Consider the following 22,116-nt stretch of genomic DNA (forward strand, 5'->3'; position numbering starts at 1 on the left):
AGGCCCTCCATAAAATGAGTACATTTCTAGGGCGCCTGGGTGGCTCAGTGGGTTAAGCCGCTGCCTTCAGCTCAGGTCATGATCTCAGAGTCCTGGGATCGAGTCCCGCATCGGGCTCTCTGCTCAGCAGAGAGCCTGCTTCCCTCTCTCTCTCTCTGCCTGCCTCTCCATCTACTTGTAATTTCTCTCTGTCAAATAAATAAATAAAATCTTAAAAAAAAAAAAAATGAGTACATTTCTAACACAGCGTTTCAGGCAGCACCTTTAGAGAAGTAGTCTATTATTGTTAGTGTTCAAGTCCATCTATTCTGTCTACACATGAGGCTGACTGTCCCTGTACTTTTGGCCCCCAAAGAACTTGGTTATAAGATCAACAGCCCACATCCCACCATACACACTATTCTCATACAACACCAGATCAGCCCAAACCACTCCATATTGTTAAATTATTAGCTCATCATCCAAAGATTACCATTATCACTTTGTTCTGCTCCTTTCACCTCTTCTTGGGCCTCTTCTTCCTCAGATTCAGCTCCACTATCACTGCTTTCAGCTTTACCATTAACAGTTTTGGCATTTGGAGTAGAAGTCAGAACATTACCAAGATCTAAAATACGAAATGATGACTTAATCGCTAGTGCTCTAACATAGTAGAAAGCTGTAATTTACAAATAATACTGTCATTTACAAATAACTACTACAATAATTTTGAAGACTTAAAATTTTGACATATAATTACCAGTATTCTTTTCTTTGACTAGAAGTATACATATATTACATAAATAAACTTATTCAAGTACCAGTTTACAACAAAAAAATCAGTTTACAAAAAGGTTATCTTAAATTCTTTCTAAACAAGACAGAACATAATGTTATTTTTAAGATAATTATCAATCAAAATAGTAAGTTAGAGATGAGCGATCTTCTTTATACATAGTAAATGAAGAGACAGTTGCTGACATATTGAAAATGTAAATACAATAATCTCACCAATATTATAATTGAGCTACATTTAAAAATTTTTATCCTTTTATTACCTCTAAGGCTTTATATTTATCTTTCTTTGAAAGCATCAGTTAATACAATCAATCACTTAAAAAGGCACATACATTGTCCTACTGGCCAGTCATATGTTGAGAGTAAATACATCAAAACTTCTCAAACATTAACATGCATGGGAGATCCAGTTAAAATTCAGATTCTGAATCTGTAAGTCTGAAGTGATGTAAGATTCTGCATTTCTGTAAAGCTTCCCATGATGCCAATACTGTTGGTTACTGGACCTCATTTTGAGATACAGGGAATTCCATTTCCATCACTCTTTAAGATAATAAAGGCCTTCTACATGGCTACTGGTCAAGAACAGTGGTCTCCCTCCATAAATTTTTGGGCTCATTCTTACTTACTCAAATGCATTTTGGATGGTTCCCTGCATCCCAAAGAACATCAAATTTCAAAATCTCCATACATCTTAAACAGGAACAAAAGAGTAAGAACTCAACTCCACCATTGCCATTGTGTTCTACTCTCTCTTCGAGAACCATGCAGCATCATGGTTTATGAACCTCCTTGTTTTTTCCCCTGATAACCAGAAAAAGCAAGACTAACAAAACAAAAAACAAGGGGAAAAAAAACTAACCAAAACAAACAAAAAAAACGAGAAACAAAAAGGCCTACCACTCACGGACATCTACAACAAAACTAAGCAACAGGGAATCTCCTAAACCCCCATCAAATGGATAGTTGTAGCAAAACTACTTGACCACAGCAAAAGCATCATCACAGCAGTTCTGTGAGAGGTGTAGAAAGCACACAGAATTACTAGCAAACCCGACTCAACATCCAAAAATCAGTTAATGATGTATACCAAACTAACAGAATAAAGGGCAAAAGCCACATGATTATCATAATAGATGCAGATAAAGCATCTGACAAAAATAAAATACTTTCATGATAATAATGCTGAAAAAATTAAAAATGCAAGAGAATTTCCTCAATCTGATAAAGGGTATCTACAAAAATTCACAATGAGCATCAAAATTAATCTTGAATGACTGAACATTTTTTTATTCCTATATTAAGACAAAAATGTTTGCTTTTGCCATCTCTATTTAATATGATACTTGACATTCTTGCCACAGCAATTAAACAAGAAAAATAAATAAAAGACATGCAGATTGAAAAGGAAAAAGTAAAAAAGTCTGTTTGCAAATGACATGCTCTTGTATACATGAAATCCTAGGAAATCTACAAAAAATAAAAACAAAAACTACTAGAACAAAAGGTTTGATGAGACTGCAGAATACAACATCCATCAACAAAAATCAACTATATTTCTACAACCTAACAATGAATAATCCAAACATGAAATTAGAAAATAATCTATAATAGAATGAATAAATAAAATGCTCAGCAGTATACTTGACAAAAGAAGGTATACGTATTTCACTGTGTAAATGACAAAACACTGTTGGAAGAAATTAAAGAACAAAATAAATGGACTGGAAGACAATATTGTTGTGATGACAATACTCCTCAAAATGCACCACAATTCACTGCAATCTCTATTGGAATGTTGGTGACCTTTTTTGCAAAACACTGACAAGCTGATTCTAAAATTCATAGAGAAATGCAAAGGATCCAGAATGGTCAAAACAATCTTGAAAAAGGAAAAAGTTGGAGAGTTCATACTTTTGGATTTCAAAACTTACTATCTATGTATACTATGAAGAAGTACATATGACACAGATAACATCTGTTCTACTGGGCCTAAGTGGCTACTTTTTTAAAAAGATTTTATTTATTTATTTATTTATTTATTTATTTGACAGAGAGAGAGATTACAAGTAGGCAGAGAGGCAGGCAGAGAGAGAGAGGAGGAAGCAGGCTCCCTGCTGAGCAGAGAGCCCGATGAGGGACTCGATCCCAGGACCCTGAGATCACGACCTGAGCCAAAGGCAGCAGCCCAACCCACTGAGCCACCCAGGCGCCCCCCTAAGTGGCTACTTTTAATACCATTCTTAGTTAAAAGAAAAGTCAAGACTGCAAACTATGAAACACCCATATATTTTGACCTTGGCTATTAGATTTCTAATATTATTTCTTACAGATATACCTTCCTATATATTAGATGACATTTGTACAGGGTTACCATCAGCAGCATTTTTTGAAGATAGAAGAGGAAACAAATATAACACTGTATGTTAACTGTACTGAAATTAAAATTAAAAACTTAATACAAAAAAAGGAGGAAACAATCTAAATGTCCATTAGAATGTTATAGGTTAAATAAATTATGGTACACGTCCACATCCCTTACCCTTGAATCCAGATATGATTTAAAATCCAGTTTTCTAATATTGCAAATGTCATATACTAAATGTACTACACATTATGTAACACTTTCAACAGAGTTTAAGGCAGCTCCCCCTAAAAAACAATAATAAAGTTTTTACAGCAAAATGTATGCATAGTCACTCTAAAAGAATAAAGATTTATTTAAAATAGCCTCATGTCATTTCAGGTCAGGGTCTACTGCTAAATTAGTTCATATTCAGTTCTTAGATTTTAAAGACACAAGAGGCCACATTAAAACTGTGTATAAGCTGAAAAACAGGCAAAAGTGATAGAGGATTTTGGTTGTTTAAAGTAAAGGTTTTGCTCTCAAGTGAGTTGTCAAAACAGTATCTGGTTCATCAAGCTTTTTGAACTTTTAAATTATAGCTTAGGGATTATGAACCTGAGCCTTTATTATCGTTATTCACTCTTCCTTGTCTTTATAATTAGTTGTTTAAACATTTGCCTCCAGCCAGCTTAAATACGACTAAAAACAGGTCCAGATTTATTCCCCTCTGAATCCTGGAAACATGCTTCACGTAGAGGACATGATATTTTTTCTGCATTGACTAGCATGACTCATATGGAAAATTATTTGTTAAAATTTGGTTCCTACAAGCAGATCAGTGATGGGGGTGTGGTTATATGAGTGTTACGCTCAGTGGGCCTTCTATCGCAGACACAAACTGCAGACCTCAGGGAAGGTAACAGTTCTGAAACCTCTAATTTCTATCAATTAGTAAAAGATACTTTGTAAATAGGGATGCCAAGAAAATAAAACATATATAATTTTCATTTGAAGTAATTCTTACAGGCTCATTTCACTCTGCTTTCTTAAAAAAAAAAAAATTAAAGAGCAAATGTTTATAGTTAAAGCCAGGAAATTTGCCTATTATTCAACTCCTGCTCGTATGTAAAAAAATAAACCTTTTAATTCTTTCCTGAGAACACAAAATCAAAATCCAAAAAAAAAAAAAAAAGCTAAGTGAATTCACTGATTTCTTGTTTTAGGTTGCTACACTATATAGTTAAACCATACTATAAACATATCCTTATTAAAAATCATTTCAGCCATGGCGCTGTTAATGTAATTCAGAAAGTGAACCAGAAAGTCTGATCTATCAAAATAAAATCATGAATTCTGTTATAATTTTGTATATACTCAGTGAGCCACCTGTCATATTTTAATAACTGAAGGGTTAAAACTTCAGCATTTATAATATTTTTGAACTTTATGCAATGTATTTGCTTGGAATAAAAACTCTTGAGGGTTATATTTGGGCAAAACCCTTTTGGCATGTAAATTTTAAACAAAATGTTTAAGTGGATGTCATTTTTCCTACCTTCTAAGTATTTAGAGATTTTCTCCAGTTGGACTGGCATGTGAAAGTAAAAAAAAAAATTAGACATACAAATATTAATGCATACACGATAGATCAGTTGCTGGATTAAAAACAAGGTAAGACAGTCCAACCTGAGGTTAAATCAGAAGTTTTGCCACTCTTTTTGTCTTCTACGATTTCATAAAATGGGCCTATGACATGTAGCAACTCTTCAACTTTCTCAGTCATCGGCATAGTTTCAAGAATCTGTAATCAAAAGAAACAAATCTTGTGAAATCATAAACTACTAATCGGATCTACACTAGTACCACATAATATAATATTTACAATTTATTTAATAATATATTTTTTAAAGATTTTATTTGTTTATTTGACAGAGAGAGACAGAGAGGTCACAAGTAGGCAGAGAGGCAGGCAGAGAGAGAGGGAGAAGCAGGCTCCCCGCCAAGGAGAGAGCCCGATGTGGGGCTCGATCCCAGGACCCTGAGATCATGACCTGGGCCGAAGGCAGAGGCTTAACCCACTGAGCCACCCAGGCGCCCCAATAATATTTTTGAGATTTGATATTCATTTATAGATTCTCCAAAGTATCTGTATTAATTACATACTTAAAGTGTATATTCTCCTAGAAAAGTATAATGTATATTAAAGATTTAAAAGTGCCTTGGGGCGCCTGGCTGGCTCAAGTCATGATCCCAGAGTCCTGGGATCGGGTCCCTCATCGGGCTCCCTGCTTGGCAAGAAGCCTGTTTCTCCCTCTCCCACTCCCCTGCTGTGTTCCCCCTCTCTCTGTCAAATAAATAAATAAAATCTTTTTTTTTTTTAAGTGTCTTAATTTTGAAGTCTGTTTCACATAAGCTCCTTTTGAAATTTTACCCAATAACCTATAAATTGTACATTAAAAACTGAGGGCACTAATGTTAAATACAATAGAAAATTCTGGGGTTAGAGTAATATTCTTCTGTCTATACTTTAAGGTAGTCATCACTTTCAGACACCTTCACACCTATGGGCCAATTTAGAATCACCAAATTTAAAGAGCAAGGTAAATTAACTGAAAAGGCATACTATATAAGTAGCAACCAACTGGTAAGAGATAAAAGGAAATATTTCCATACAGAACATACTCTGCAGATATTTAAGGTTAGCTTTGTGTGTGCTGATAGGGAAAACATCTGAATTTTTTTTTACAGGCAAAAAAGTAGTTAGCAAACAGTAACAGTATGATGCCATTACTGGTTTTTATCTCTTTTTAAATGAGAAGATATAGATATAAATACATAAATGTGTTTCCTCAAAAATAAATAATAAATAAATAAATGTGTTTCCTCAATCTGCAAAATAGAACTAAAAATAATTATCACTTAAACAATTAAAATGGAGGGAATGGAGAAGATTCACTTTTCGTTTTATACTTTTTTGATGTTTGGATTTTTTTCATTTACATATATTACTTCTATCACTAAGGTGAACACATTTATTACTTTAAGCAATCAAAATCCTCTATCATTTTTGCATATTTTTCAGCTTCTACACAGTTTAAAGTGGCCACTTACATCTTTAAAAATTAAGAACCTCAGACTTAGTCACTCTCCCTGCTTTATTGTTTGCTTACTGCCTATCTTTTGCAACACTATGTAAGCTCAGTGGAACAAGGCCTTCATCTGTTTTGACCACTTCTGTATTTCCAGTGTCTAGTACATACAAGGAATTTAATAAACAAGGCGGGGGTGTGTTGAGAGATCATACAGAATGAACTATGCTAAAAATAACTGGTGGTAGTGATTACAATTTTTTTTTTTTTTTTTTTTTTTTTTTTTTTAAGATTTTACTTATTTATCAGAGAGAGAGGGAGAAAGCTAGCACAGGCAGACAGAGAGGCAGGCAGAGGTAGAGGGAGAAGCAGGCTCCCTGCTGAGCAAGGAGCCCGATGTGGGACTCGATCCCAGGACGCTGGGATCATGACCTGAGCCGAAGGCAGCTGCTTAACCCACTGAGCCACCCAGGCGCCCCAATAATATTTTTGAGATTTGATATTCATTTATAGATTCTCCAAAGTATCTGTATTAATTACATACTTAAAGTGTATATTCTCCTAGAAAAGTATAATGTATATTAAAGATTTAAAAGTGCCTTGGGGCGCCTGGCTGGCTCAAGTCATGATCCCAGAGTCCTGGGATCGGGTCCCTCATCGGGCTCCCTGCTTGGCAAGAAGCCTGTTTCTCCCTCTCCCACTCCCCTGCTGTGTTCCCCCTCTCTCTGTCAAATAAATAAATAAAATCTTTTTTTTTTTTAAGTGTCTTAATTTTGAAGTCTGTTTCACATAAGCTCCTTTTGAAATTTTACCCAATAACCTATAAATTGTACATTAAAAACTGAGGGCACTAATGTTAAATACAATAGAAAATTCTGGGGTTAGAGTAATATTCTTCTGTCTATACTTTAAGGTAGTCATCACTTTCAGACACCTTCACACCTATGGGCCAATTTAGAATCACCAAATTTAAAGAGCAAGGTAAATTAACTGAAAAGGCATACTATATAAGTAGCAACCAACTGGTAAGAGATAAAAGGAAATATTTCCATACAGAACATACTCTGCAGATATTTAAGGTTAGCTTTGTGTGTGCTGATAGGGAAAACATCTGAATTTTTTTTTACAGGCAAAAAAGTAGTTAGCAAACAGTAACAGTATGATGCCATTACTGGTTTTTATCTCTTTTTAAATGAGAAGATATAGATATAAATACATAAATGTGTTTCCTCAAAAATAAATAATAAATAAATAAATGTGTTTCCTCAATCTGCAAAATAGAACTAAAAATAATTATCACTTAAACAATTAAAATGGAGGGAATGGAGAAGATTCACTTTTCGTTTTATACTTTTTTGATGTTTGGATTTTTTTCATTTACATATATTACTTCTATCACTAAGGTGAACACATTTATTACTTTAAGCAATCAAAATCCTCTATCATTTTTGCATATTTTTCAGCTTCTACACAGTTTAAAGTGGCCACTTACATCTTTAAAAATTAAGAACCTCAGACTTAGTCACTCTCCCTGCTTTATTGTTTGCTTACTGCCTATCTTTTGCAACACTATGTAAGCTCAGTGGAACAAGGCCTTCATCTGTTTTGACCACTTCTGTATTTCCAGTGTCTAGTACATACAAGGAATTTAATAAACAAGGCGGGGGTGTGTTGAGAGATCATACAGAATGAACTATGCTAAAAATAACTGGTGGTAGTGATTACAATTTTAGAGCTCATTGTAAATTATCTAATTGCTGCTCCTCTCAATGGATAGCAGGGCAAAAAATTGTTTTAACCATAAAATGTCTTTTTTAGAAGGAAGTACTTGTTATTGCAAGGCTGGGGCCATTAGGGAGGGCATTTTTATAGCTTATTATATAAACATGATCTGTAATATGTATGGATTACAACAATAATTCTAAGAATTAGATTTGACACAAAAATTGAAACTATTAGGCAATGTTTATTTATTTCTTTAGTTGTTTTTCTATTTATTTATTTATTTTTGGTGATGTTTACTTTGACGTGACCAAAGTCACAGTTACTACATGGCAGAGATAAAATTCAAACACAGGTCAGCACCCTTTACCCTATCCTGTACTGAGATAGTGTATGTATGTAAAGACTTAACAGAATCTAGTTAGCCAACCATACATTACATCTTGACTGACCCCAACTAACACCTCCTTTGATTCCTCTTTCAAACCAGATCTCTTTTAGTTATCTCTCAATGTCAAGTCACTCCCAAAAAGTCGCTCTAATTTGTCCTTAAGTAGGGCTATTCAAATGCTTCGGTTTCTCATATCGCATAGGTAATGGACTGAATTATGGATTCCAAGGAGCAGAACTAACTAGCTAAATAAATAAATGTAGTGTGTGCATTTCTAAGCAAATCTAAGCAGAGTAATTTTTCTTTCAATAAGCTAGAATTTCAGTAGTCAATACAGTTGGGACACATAATGGTCACAGCAAGATACACCCAGAATTTAAGAGATTACTCTCTGAAGAAGAAACTTTAAAAATACAAAACCCAAGAAGAATGACCTTCTGCAAAATTCTCTCCTTCACTCCAATGCTGAAATCAAAGAAATGGTATGCAGGTGGTTGGGCGTGCGTGCGTGTGCACACACACACGAGATCATCAGCAGAGACAAAGACACAGAAAGACCAGCAGAGCCAGGTAAATCTCAGTCTAGGTAACTACTCCTTAACCACAAAGATTTTATTTACAATGTAAGTGAACTAAATCAAATCAACTGGACTGTAACCTATCCAAATGAAGACTGGTGAGCTACAAGGACTCTCAAAGCAGCATCCAAAGTACAATAATTTTTCTAGGTTTCTCCAGCACATTTCCTTGGTAAGAAATATCAATTCTGTCTGATGAAAATATCCTGTCAAAGGTACAGATACACAGTATTATAAAGCAAAGATTAAATTCCTTGGTTTTGTTTTGTTTTGTTTTGGTCAGATGAACACATCTTTTTTTTTAAGATTTTATTTATTTGTCAGAGAGAGAGGACACAGCAGGGGGAGCAGCAGGCAGAGGGAGAAGCACGCTCCTGGCTGAGCAAGAAGGCCAATGCGGGACTCGATTCCAGGACCTGAGCCAAAGGCAGATGCCTTACTGATAAGCCACCCAGGCATCCAGAACACATCTCTTAATGTCACCCAAATCTCAGCGTCCTATGCTGTTCTATAGACAATCTTACAGTTTCCCAAATGCCTCTGACATTTTGAAGGGTGTCCTACATCTTAATTCTGAGCCTGCTGTGCACTAGAAGAGTAGAACACCCACTGTAAGCTAAGGAATTAGCGTTCTGAGGAAAAAAAAATTAGCATTCTGGCTTTTCTCTACATTTCCAGAAGACGATTATCATCAGTCAAGCCTTAAAAAGAGAAAGCCAATGTTCTGGACTTATAGAGCTATGGACCAGACCCTCAGCCATGGTAACTTAAAGGTTCCATCCTTTATGAGAGTCTGTTCTAATCCTCCCTCTACTACAGTCATTATCCCATCCTCTTAGAAATCCTGAAATAGGGATGCCTGGGTGGCTCAGTTGGTTAAGCAGCTGCCTTCGGCTCAGGTCATGATCCCAGCGTCCTGGGATCGATTCCCATATCGGGCTCCTTGCTCCGCAGGGAGCCTGCTTCTCCGTCTGACTCTGCCTTCCACTCTGTCTGCCTGTGCTCGCTCTTGCTCGCTCTCTCTGACAAATAAATAAAATCTTAAAAAAAAAAAATCCTGAAATAATTAGTCTGGCGTTATACTAGCTTTATTTATTTATTTTTTTTTTAACAAGTTTCCCCTAGTGATTCCAATGTGTAGCCGGAGTTGAGTACACTGACCTCTCCATAAATCTAACAGACATAATGCATATTATTCAAGTTCTGGTTAATTCTCCAGGAATCCTCATTTAGAAAGCCTATATAACTTGGGGGCGGCTGGCTGGCTCAGTCAGTAGAACATGCGACGCTTAATCTTGGGGTTTTAAGTTCGAGCCCCACACTGGGTGTAGAGATTCTTAAAAATAAAATCTTTAAAACAAAAAAAGAGTTAGCCTGTAAAATTGTACAGAAAATAGAATTTTATATTATGTTTTGGTTTTGAATCAAAATTAACTTTATTTAAAGAATTATGCCTTTGGCTCAGGTCATGATCCCGTAGTCTGGGATTGAGCCCCACATCGGGCTCTCTGCTCAGCGGGGAGCCTGCTTCCTCCTCTCTCTCTGCCTGCTTCTCTACCTACTTGTGATCTCAGTCTGTCAAATAAATAAATAAAATATTTTAAAAAATTATTCTAATTTTTGATTCCAGCAACTTTTTCAGTGATATTTTACTGGATAGTTTATAAATTACAAAAAGCAATTTTCCAGAGAACATTATCTATTGTAAGATTTAATAAACTGGTAATTCCTTAAACATTTGAATGCAAAAGCACAGAATGAGATTTATACTAAAAGAGTAATTCTAAAGGGCAATAGCACAATGAACTATATTTACAAATATAATTTAACAAATGGTTCAGTTAGTGAACTACTGTAATTAGAAAAAGTCTCAGGGAGCCTGGGTGGCTCAACTGGTTAAATATCTGCCTGCCTTCAGCTCAGGTCATGATGTCAGGATCCCAGGATCTAGTCCAGCATCAGGCACCCTGCTCAGCGAGGAGACTGCTTCTCCCTCTCCCTCTGCCTCTCTCTCTCTCAAATAAGTAAGTAAAATCTTTAAAAAAAAATCTCCCAAATTCAGTAATCAAATCTTTGGGACAATATACTACCAAACACCATTATTTAATATATAGATATATTTTTAAGAAATATCCAACTTGGGGCTCAAACTCACAACCCTGTGATATACTCTACCAACCTCAGTTGGTAGAGTACAGAACTCTACCAACTCAGCCAGTCAGGCACCTCCCACCTGCTGCCACATCATCACTTAAAAGCATATAATTTTATCTGCTGATATCCAGAAGGCAAATCTCTAAAACTATTTTCAAAAACTAATCAAATTTTCAATCCTAACAGTCTTAGATTTATCTCTAAAAGGTTCCTATAAATTTTATTATATTCACGAGATGAAAAATGAAATTTTAAAAGTCTGATTGGAAATAGTTTAGTCTTTCAGAGAGGTAGTTATAGAATCTACAGGTACAGTAGAAGTATCTTAAGACAGCTAAAAGGCAGCAAGTTAGTTTAAATCCATCTCCCTCCCACTTTAAACTGTGGCTACATCATTAATTAATCAATAGGGAAAATGGGTAAATTTCACCTAATGGGTCAATTCAACTTTACATGATGGAAGTGTGTCTTAAAAATTAGAATGATATTTAAAAGAAAGAAAAGGAATAGTTACCAAACTAAAAAGGCTTTAGATTTTCTCTGCTTTTGAAAGGCTCCTTTCTTGTTGTGCTACTGATATAGTTAAAAACCAAAAGGACTAAATTCTGACTTATGTCATAGATGAACTAGGCCCACTAAATAAAAACTGCGAAAATTTAACAAAGGGCACAACTTTGAACAGTATAGGAGATACCAAAATAAAACAAAATAAATGAATCTCAACTGACTAAACAGAAATTACTTCTAGAAATGAACACTGTGAAACAATCTGGCAAAAGAACTATTCCTTTTCACAGATTTTTCTTTATGTTCACAGATAATTTATATAAAATTACCAAACGGAGGGGCGCCTGGGTAGCTCAGTGGGTTAAAGCCTCTGCCTTCGGCTCAGGTCATGATCCCAGGGTTCTGGGATCGAGCCCCACATCAGACTCTCTGCTCAGCAGGGAGCCTGCTCCCCCCTCTGTCTGCCTGCCTTTCTGCCTACTTGTGATCTCTGTCAAATAAATAAATAAATAAATCTTTAAAAAAAAAAAAAAAAAAGATTACCAAACGGACCTAAATTTCACAATTTCTGATCCAGTTCCAAAATATAAAAGATATAAAAAGATACTAAGAGTTCTTTAAAATCCAAGATTTCTTCAGAAATTTGCTCCTCAAAACAATCCCTTGAACGGACTTAAAAGAGCTAGTGAAAGGAATGCCCTCCTTACTAACTACCAGAGAAATTAAAAGCATCCTTATCTTACTCTGCTTCTGAGATCTCTGCATTCACAGCAAAATGCTTGTTACTAAGAAGTCCCATGACCAAAAAAAAAAAAAAAAAAAAAAAGTCCCATGACAGGAATATCTCAATTTGTGGGTCAAACTTGATGAGAACACTGATGGCCAGGGTTGTTAACTGTTTCTCCTAAATAAAAAGTTCCAAAGCAGAAATGTTCTCAAGACAGCCAAGGTACTTCCCAGATTCCTGAGAAAGGGACTTCAATATTTCAAGGAATTCCTATTTCTACAACTTTCTGAAGAAGTTCACTATGGAGAAAGACAGGGAAAATTAAAAAAACAAAAACAAAAACAAAAAAAACCAACCACATCATTACAATGTGATCTCAAATAAAAAACAGTTACCTTAAGATGAACATTTAGGAGACAGATAAAATCCTAATAAATTCAATAACACAGATCTTATATTTTAATATATTATAATCTCTTTGTTTGCTAATTTGCTTGATAACAAATTAAATTAGAGCTGCTCTGAATATTTTCATTTTCCTTCTTTTTTTAATCTCATAACCCTGAAATCAAGATCTGAGCGGAGACCAAGAATCAGACACTTAACTGACTAAGCCACTCAGGTGTCCCATGAAATATTTTCATTTTCTGCTGTGAATTATTTCCTTACCTTTTTCATTTCTTCAACATATGCAATCATGGCTTCCTCTTTGGTCATATCACCCAATGAATTCCAAGCATCCCTAGAAATGAGAATATCCAAGTAACAAAAAGACACGTTTTTCCAATTGCCCAGAATACAACATTATGTCAAAATGCTATAGGGTCATTAATTTAAAACAGTCTCTCTTCTTAAAGCCTACACAAAAATATTATGCTCTCTTGGGGCACCTGGGTGGCTCAGTGGGTTAAAGCGTCTGCCTTTGGCTCAGGTCATGATCTCAGGGTCCTGGGATCAAGCCCCGCATCCGGCTCTCTGCTCAGCAAGGAGCCTGCTTCCCTTCCTCTCTTTCTGCCTGCCTCTCTGCCTACTTGTGATCTCTGTCAAATAAATAAATAAAAATATTTAAAAAAAAATTATGCTCTCAAAGGATCACTTTAAATATATCATCTTAAAAGTATTAAAGTAAATAAGCTGTCAAATTAAACAGTATTTAAAACTAGTAATCAGGGTGCCTGGGTGACTCAGTGGGTTGGGCCGCTGCCTTCGGCTCAGGTCATGATCTCAGGGTCCTGGGATCGAGTCCCGCATCGGGCTCTCTGCTCGGCAGGGAGCCTGCTTCCTCCTCTCTCTCTCTGCCTGCCTCTCTGCCTACTTGTGATCTCTCTCTGTCAAGTAAATAAATAAAGTCTTTAAAAAAAAAATAAAGAAAAAAAAATAAAACTAGTAATCATATAGCCCATCTATAAAATTTAGGCTATAGATTACAGAGACTATATTATACACACTGTACAGCAAACACTATAGACTGTTAAAAAATATTTGCTAAGAACTCTTCAAAAACTTTATATTATAAAGAACAGTAACAGGGGGCACCTGGGTGGCTCAGGGGGTTAAAGCCTCTGCCTGCAGCTCGGGTCATGATCCCAGGGTCTTGGGATCGAGTCCCACATCGGGCTCTGTGCTCTGCAGGGAGCCTGCTTCCTCCTCTCTCTCTGCCTGCCTCTGCCTACTTGTGGTCTCTCCTTCTGTCAAATAAATAAATAAAATTTAAAAAAAAAAAAAGAACAGTAATAGAAATGAACATTTTAGAACTCTGCATGAAATGAACTATCACAGCCATGTTTTAAATGAACAGAAGTTTTGGTTAAAAGTTTCCATTAATGGGGCGCCTGGGTGGCTCAGTGGGTTAAGCCGCTGCCTTCGGCTCAGGTCATGATCTCAGGGTCCTGGGATCGAGTCCCGCATCGGGCTCTCTGCTCAGCAGGGAGCCTGCTTCCCTATCTCTCTCTCTCTCTCTGGCTGCCTCTCCGTCTACTTGTGATTTCTCTCTGTCAAATTAATAAATAAAAGCTTTTAAAAAAAAATAAAAATAAAAATAAAAAGTTTCCATTAATTTGGGGGCACCTGGGTGGCTCAATGGGTTAAAGCCTCTGCCTTCAGCTCAGGTCATGATCCCAGGGTCCTGGAATTGAGCCCTGCATCGGGCTCTCTGCTCAGCAAGGAGCTTGCTTCCTCTCTCTCTCTCTGCCTGCCTCTCTGCCTACTTGTGATCTCTCTCTTTCTCTGTCAAATAAATAAAATCTTAAAAAAAAAAAGTTTCCATTAATTTAAACAAGAGTCTAGCTGACACACAAAAAATAAAAGTGGTTTCCTACTCTAAAAAACAAAAATGTGGGGTGCCTGGGTGGCTCAGTGGGTTAAGCCTCTGCCTTTGGCTCGGGTCATTATCTCAGGATCCTGGGATCGAGTCCCGCACCGGGCTCTCTGTTCAGTGGGGAGCTTGCTTCCTCCTCTCTCTCTCTGCCTGCCTCTCTGCCTACTTATGATTTCTGTCTGTCAAATAAATAAATTAAATCTTTTTAAAAAATTTTAAAAATAAAAAAAAATGTGAGGCTCAGGACATTTTTAACCTCATAGATAATAAGAAGAGTCCTTTGAAATTTTTGCCTAAAATGAAAACCTTTCTTTTTACATATTTTTTCCAGAAGCAGTTTAAATCCACCAATGGTCATTTCTGAGGAAAAAATCATAAAGTAAATCAATTTTCTTACAACAGATTAAATAACATACTGCTATTACATTTAACCTATTATCTATGACTGTTCATAAAGCACTTAGAGGAAAGTACAGTACTGAGAAGTCCTCAAAGGAGTTTAAGGACTTCCAATTCAGTGTAAAGAAATTTAGCCTTTGGGTGCCTACGTGGCTCAGTTGGTTGAGCATCTGCCTTCACCTCAGGTCATGATCACAGAGACCTGGGATTGAGCTCCACATCAGACTCCCTCTGCCCCTCACCCTGCTCGTGTGGTTTCTCTCTCAAATAAATAAATGGAATTAAAAAAAAAAAAAAACAGAGAAATTGAACCATCAAAATGTGTGGCTTTTAAGACATGCTTAACCAATTAGTATACTCTGTTCATAATGTACCATCTATGTTACAGAGGTATCTCTGGCTATTTTATGATTTTAAGTATATTAAAAATCAAATTTCTGGGGCACCTGGGTGGCTCAGTGGGTTAAGGCCTCTGCCTTCAGCTTGGGTCATGATCCCAGGGTCCTGGGATTGAGTCCCCGCATCAGGTTCTCTGCTCACCAGGGAGCCCACTTCCTCCTCTCTGCTTGCCTCTCTGCCTACTTGTTGTGATCTCTGACTGTCAAATAAATAAATAAAATCTTTTTTGAAAAATCAAATTTCTATTCAAGTACAGAGTAACAGGAAGGACAGCCTAGATAAAAAGTTAGCATCGCAGTCCCTTAGTCATGTGCCTAGTTACTTATCATCTAAATGCTCAAAGCAAACTGTCACTTGGCAAGTCAAGTCACTATTTTTCTTAGTAGGTATGAGAGGCAAGAGAATTTGTTTGTTTAATTGACTTTGGGAGTTTCTCTTCTAACAAGAAGTGAAAAAAACTCCATCAGGAATGGCTAACTGAAAATGATTTTTTTTTTAATCTTTGATATACTTTTTGGTTTTATTGTTTTCCTCTCTTTTCCAAGACTTTTCTTTTTTCTTTTTTTTTTTAAGATTTTATTTATTTATTTGACAGAGAGAAATCACAAGTAGACGGAGAGGCAGGCAGAGAGAGAGAGAGAGAGAGAGAGAGAAGCAAGCTCCCCGCTGAACAGAGAGCCCGATGCGGGACTCGATCCCAGGACGGTGAGATCATGACCTGAGCTGAAGGCAGTGGCCCAACCCACTGAGCCACCTAGGCGCCCCTCCAAGACTTTTCTATTTGCATGAAATTGTGTTAAAAGCACATGGAGGATAAAAACTGGATCTAGCATGTTAGAACACTTCTGCTCAGAATAATACATAACCACATAATTAAGTCATATGATAATTATGTCACTAAAGTAAAATTCCTTTCATAGTTCTCTATATGAAATTACCATTTGTATCTTCCAATAGGATCCCAGAATCCAGGCCTTGAAAGTTTACAGGGTCCTTCAGTTGCCTGCTTATAGAAGCTGTAGAATTTGAGCATCATTTCATTTGTTGGCTGAAATGAACCTATTGGAAACATATGAAATACAGATCACCTGGAGAATACAATCAATAATATAAGGTTACAAATCAGCTTAGCTATACTAATAGTGATTTTTAAATATTTCATTAATAGTTCAGATAATCATTTATTTCTGTGATATAGAAACAAACATTATGGCTCTGTTAGTTGCTATACTCCTTTGATTGATTGATTTTTGTTAAGATTTTATTTATTTATTTTACAGAGACACAGTGAGAAAGGGAACATAAGCAGAGGAAGTGGGAGAGGAAGAAGCAGGCTCCCCACTGAGCAGGGAGCCCAATGCGGGGCTCAATCCTAGGACCCGGGACCACGACCTAAGCCGAAAGGCAGATGCCCAACGACTGAGTCACCCAGGCGACCCAACTATACTCCTTTGATTAAAAAAAAAAACTCTGAGGGGCGCCTGGATGGCTCAGTTGGTTGGGTGACTGCCTTCAGCCCAGGTCATGATTCCAGAGTCCTGGGATGGAGTCCCATACTGGGCTCCCTGCTCAGTGGGGAGTCTGCTTCTCCCTCTGACCCTCTCCCCTCTCATGCTCTCTCTCACTCATGGTCTCTCTGAAATAAACAAATAAAATCTTAAAAACAAAAAAACTCTGAGGTTTTTACACTTTAATAACAATGCCCAACATAGCTCAATAAATAAAAGAATAAATGAATAAATATGCTGTAGGTATAACTAAAATAACCGGCAAAAGTCATTTAAAAAAGCAATATATGAAAATACAGAATATAGGGCGCCTGGGTGGCTCAGTGGGTTAAGCCGCTGAGCCACCCAGGCGCCCAATAAGGTATTTTCTAATGAGGTATTTTTATTCAAGTAATAAGGTATTTTTTTTTAAGATTTTTTAATGTATTTATTTGACAGACAGAGATCACAGGTAGGCAGAGAGGCAGGCAGAGAGAGAGGGGTAAGCAGGCTCCCGCTGAGCAGAGAGCCCGATGGGGGGCTCGATCCCAGAACCCCGGGATCATGACCGGAACCGAAGGCAGAGGCTGTAACCCACTGAGCCACCCAGGTGCCCCAAGTTAATAAGGTATTTTTTAATGAGGTATTTTTATTCAAAGACTGGACAAACCAAACTGAATGAAACAAATGAAAAAGTTAAATGTACACTCTGTTTTATGAAAACCTCAATCTTAAGAAATTCAACTCTTCGGGGCACCTGGGTAGCTCAGTCAGTTGAGCCTTCGGCTTGGGCTGTGACCCCAGTGTTCTGGGATGGAGCCCTGGGTCAAGCTCCCTACTCAGCCAGGATTCTGCTTCTCCCCCTCCTGCCCACTTGTTCTCCCTCTCACTATCTCTGTCTATTTCAAATAAATAAATAAAATATTTAAAAAAGAAATTCAAATTTCCTCTTGGCCAAATTTCAATTTCTTGATGAATAAAGAAGTTTTGCTAAAGTCAACCAGTGTGTGCTGTGGTAGAAAAAGAGTTAATCCAAGAAAAAGAGATTTCTTGGGACTCCTGGGTGGCTCAGTCAGTTGAGCACCTGCTTTTGGCTCTGGTCATGATCACAAGGTCCTGGGATCCAGTCCCATCAGACTACCTGTTCAGTGGGGAGTCTGCTTCTCCCTCTCTCTCTGCCCCTTCCCCCTGTTCATCCTCTCTCTCTCTCTCTCTCTCAAATAAATAAATAAATAAATAAAATCTTTAAAATTTTTTTTTCAAATTGTATGCATGAGTACTATAAGTTGCAATACTTAAGAACATGGAAAACTGGAATGCAAATGTTTTATAATAACTACCTAAATAATTATGATACATATATACAACAGGATAGTTTATAACTACAGCCCTTAAAAATTATATGGTATGAAAATATAAACAATGGCTTGAGAAAAGTTTCACTACCTACTATAAAATGAGAAAAAAACAGTAGTTTAAAAATAGCATATCCAGGGACGCCTGGGTGGCTCAGTTGGTTAAGCAGCTGCCTTCGGCTCAGGTCATGATCCCAGCGTCCTGGGATCGAGTCCCACATCGGGCTCCTTGCTCGGCAGGGAGCCTGCTTCTCCCTCTGCCTCTGCCTGCCATTCTGTCTGCCTGTGTTCGCTCTCTCCCCCTCTCTCTCTCTGATAAATAAAAAAAAAAAAAAAAAAAATCTTTAAAAATAGCATATCCAGTATAATCCATTTTTGCAAAATAAGTATGTACCTAAAAAGCAAATAGAAGGAAATGCATCAAAATGTTGAAGAAGATATCTCTGGAGATAGTAAGCACAGAGATTATTTTTATCTTCTTTTTTGCTTACTTGTGTTTTAAAATGTTTGATATTTGGTGTGTTTGTATATTACTTTTATACCATAATCAGTATAAAAATAAAACTGTAAAAAGATATTTTTAAAACTTCACAGATTAGATAATAAACAGATAATGTATAGTAATCAAAAATGAGTAGTTTATAAACGTTGTGAAAATTACATCATAGAGAAGCTGAAAGCTGGTGTTTCAGGTTTGGCCAAGAATGAATAATTAAGTCCAAAATCACAGTAACAAAGATCTATATATAATATATGCTCCTTTTGGAGTATCTATTAGATATATTATTTCAATAATATGGTCCTCCTTTATGTAAGAGGTAAAAAAAAATGGGGAAATTACAGTTAAAATGGTTACCTATTTTTTTAAGGTCTGAAATAAAGTTTTGAGAAAATATTTTTAAGATGGTTACCTGTTTAAATAAAACAAACTAAATTTGAAACACCAAGAGCCTCATCTCATTGTATCTTCAGTAAATCAAAATAGGATTTATTTGTTAAGGTGAGTGACATATACATTAGAATAGATTACAGCAAAAACTGATAACATATTGTATATATTCTGTGAGTAAGACACCAGATAAAGTACAATCTGTCCTCAAGGTGCTCTCACATAATATATGAGAACCCCATCCTGGGGCTGGATCCCAGGATGCAGCGATCATGACCCAAGCCAAAGGCCTACGCTTAACCAACTAAGTCACTCAGGCACCCCTGTTCATTCACTCTTAATAACAACCCCTTCATATGTCCTCCCCTTGTTCTATGTTTGAGATTACGAAAGGAATACTATTTTGTGTATATGTTTTCAAAACCTTTTGAATCTGCAATTAATGAATTTTTATTCAAGTGTTGAATATTCATTACCAAGTCAATTCATGATTAATTAAAATAGAGAACATATTAAATGCTGCAATAACGGTGTATTCCGTGAGCATTCACTGAGTTTTATGCTCTGGCACAGTAATCGTGCTTAAAAGCATCATTTAAAAAAACACAAGTTTACTGTGGAAAATAACTCATATTCTGAAGAAGGATAAGAAGTAAAAGATCAAAGTTCCCCCTGCCAAGCCTCTCCACAGGGAAAAAAAAAATATTTGAATAATGGCTTTAAACTTCCCAACTTCGGTCAAACACATAAAATTACAAGAAGCTCTGTAAACGCTAAACAGGATGAATTTGAAGAAAACCACACACCTGGACACATCACGGTCAAATTGCTAAAAGCCAATGATAAAAAGGTTAAAGGTAGCCTGAGAAATGACACATTAAATACAAAGGAACAACTGGAAGGACTTTTTCCTTAAGCTGCAAGGAAGGCCCAATGTAAGAATAAGAAAGCACGAGAACAAGAGATTAGCACACACAAAAAAAGTCACAAAAATATGCATTTATTAAAAAATAATTTTACAAATGAATATAGCACATCAAAAGTTTCTGAACGGCTCAAATAGTACACTTTATGAGGATGCGGCACCAAGCATCCCCAACCCAGTTTTGTTTTGTTTTTAACATATCCAAATCCGCAGTCATTAAGTAACAGACTTGTTTTCAGCAATAAACACTGCTCAAAATCGGAGTAATATATTTGTCTCGTGCTTGAAAGATCAGCAGGTAATTAACACCCTTTACCTTTCCTCCAATTACATTCCTTTCAACCGCAGCAACCGAGGAGGCTGTATTTAGCCAAGCTACAAGCTGAAAGAAGATTAAAGGAGGCGAGGTTAGGAAACTGGGGCCTCGGGCCTCTGCAGGAGTGGGGGCCCGGCGCACTTACCATTTTTCGGCAAACTCTGAATCACCTTCACCGCCGCCTGAAACCTGGTTTCGTGCACGGATCTCGTGTCCGCCATCTCCAGCCGCCAACGCCGGCCCCAGTCCCGGTCCCAAGGTCTGTCGGCAGGAATCAGGCAGCAGCAGCACCAGCTTTCCCAGGAGCCTGCATGAAACTGGAACATGGAGCGCAGCCGCGGATCAACATGCCCAAAGGGAGGAGGCCCACGCAGCTGGTCATTGCCCCGTCGCCCTGCCCTATCCAGGACACACAGAACGAGGTGGCCCAGCTCGTTCCTCCTCCCCGGGGCGTGACCTAGGCCGAGAAGCCGGCCCGCCGACACACAAAAACAACTCACCGAGAGGAAGAGCATCTCTAGCACAACACCGAGGGGCTCCGGCCACCCGTGGTCTCGGAGCCGCTCTTGCACCCGCAGGACCCTAGCGGAGCAGCCACACTCCCCATCCCGGCGGGGTCCGTCGGTCAGCAGGCGCGCTCCCCACGGCCCCGCCCCAGAGCCTCTAAAGGACCCACTAGCTGCCGCCGCCACTGCGGCCGCTCAGCGGACTCCACCCACCCGCCCGCGTCCGAGGCGACGACGCGCGCGGCTGTGGGTTGCCTGGGTAGGGCCAGAGAGGCAGAGATGCGGATGGATCGGGATCTCGCTTTTTTGGGGGGGTGGGGGTTCTCACTTTTTGAATAGGCCGGACCGCCGCGTCGGTGCAGCCGGACGGGGGACAGGGGACGCGGGGTTGGGTCCTGCGACAGGGCCCTGAGGTCCACAGCGACTGCCCTCTTAGGTTTAGGTTTGAGGAATGTGATGGGACCTAAGAAAGGGCTTTAGGTCAGGATAGGCTCAGTGCGAACCTTATGTTCTGCCATTCGAGTTCTGGCGATCTTGACAGTGTCCTAAAGAGTAGATGGAAGCATTTGAGGTGCTGGGTCAAAGTGTTCAGCAGTGCTCGGGCCGCGATTGTTTGGCAGCTTTAGCCGCCTCGAGCCAAGAACGTCTGAGAGTAACCAAAGGTGTGTGGTAAGGTTGCCGACCCCTGGACGGGGCCGCGGGGAGCGAGGGCACCTTCCCCAGCACCACCACTAACATCTTGCCCCGAGGAGCCGGGCACGGCCCAGCTTCAGCCCGATTTAATAGGCCACAGGGCTCGGGGGAGAGAGCACTGAAGACCCACTACGGATTGTCAACTCTAAAAGGTTGTCTACTATAACGCCCCGCGACCTCAGGCACCTCGAAGAGCCCCCAGCCCCACCGCAAGGGGACAGGCAGGGGTTTCAGGGATGGAGTCCTGCGGCCCGGAAACCCCCGAGTTGCCAGGGCCTCTTTGTCACTTCGGGGTGGGTTAGGAGCGTTACTAGCGGATATTCAGGCGCAGACTGTAAGCCACTCATCCCTCCGAGCCGCACTGCCGGCATTTACCTTGGCATTACCCGGCAAGGCCCGTCCGGTATTGTCCCCGACGCCCGCCCCTCGCCCTGCCCCCGTGGACTTGTGGGAAATGTAGTCCCCCCACCCCCTCCGCGGCGCTTCCGGATACCTCCCTGGGTTGCTGGCGTTCTTCCCACCAGTTCCGGGTCGGTTT

General features: G+C 38.5%; 1 protein-coding gene across 8 annotated transcripts in view; it reads right to left on the minus strand.

Annotated features, from left to right (window-relative positions):
- Positions 1 to 22,029, minus strand: part of ACBD5 (acyl-CoA binding domain containing 5) — a 93,928-nt gene extending 71,899 nt beyond the window's left edge. Inside the window, exons 1-7 of one of the 8 annotated variants that reach the window (XM_059183868.1) lie at positions 21,954 to 22,029; positions 20,525 to 20,696; positions 16,346 to 16,466; positions 12,962 to 13,034; positions 4,811 to 4,925; positions 4,680 to 4,712; positions 473 to 607 (exon numbers count right to left, since the gene is read on the minus strand). In XM_059183868.1, the coding sequence (XP_059039851.1) occupies positions 473 to 607; positions 4,680 to 4,712; positions 4,811 to 4,925; positions 12,962 to 13,034; positions 16,346 to 16,466; positions 20,525 to 20,600 (553 nt within the window). In that variant the 5' untranslated portion in view covers positions 20,601 to 20,696; positions 21,954 to 22,029. Of the gene's footprint in view, positions 1 to 472; positions 608 to 4,679; positions 4,713 to 4,810; positions 4,926 to 12,961; positions 13,035 to 16,345; positions 16,467 to 20,524; positions 20,697 to 20,879; positions 21,098 to 21,953 lie in introns of those variants that run through there. The other 7 variants (XM_059183863.1, XM_059183862.1, XM_059183869.1 and 4 more) reach the window with 7 other exon arrangements.
- Between the last annotated feature and the right edge of the window lie 87 nt (positions 22,030 to 22,116).

The sequence above is a fragment of the Mustela lutreola genome, chromosome 8, assembly GCF_030435805.1.
Source record: "Mustela lutreola isolate mMusLut2 chromosome 8, mMusLut2.pri, whole genome shotgun sequence".
NCBI classification, from domain to species: Eukaryota; Metazoa; Chordata; class Mammalia; order Carnivora; family Mustelidae; genus Mustela; species Mustela lutreola.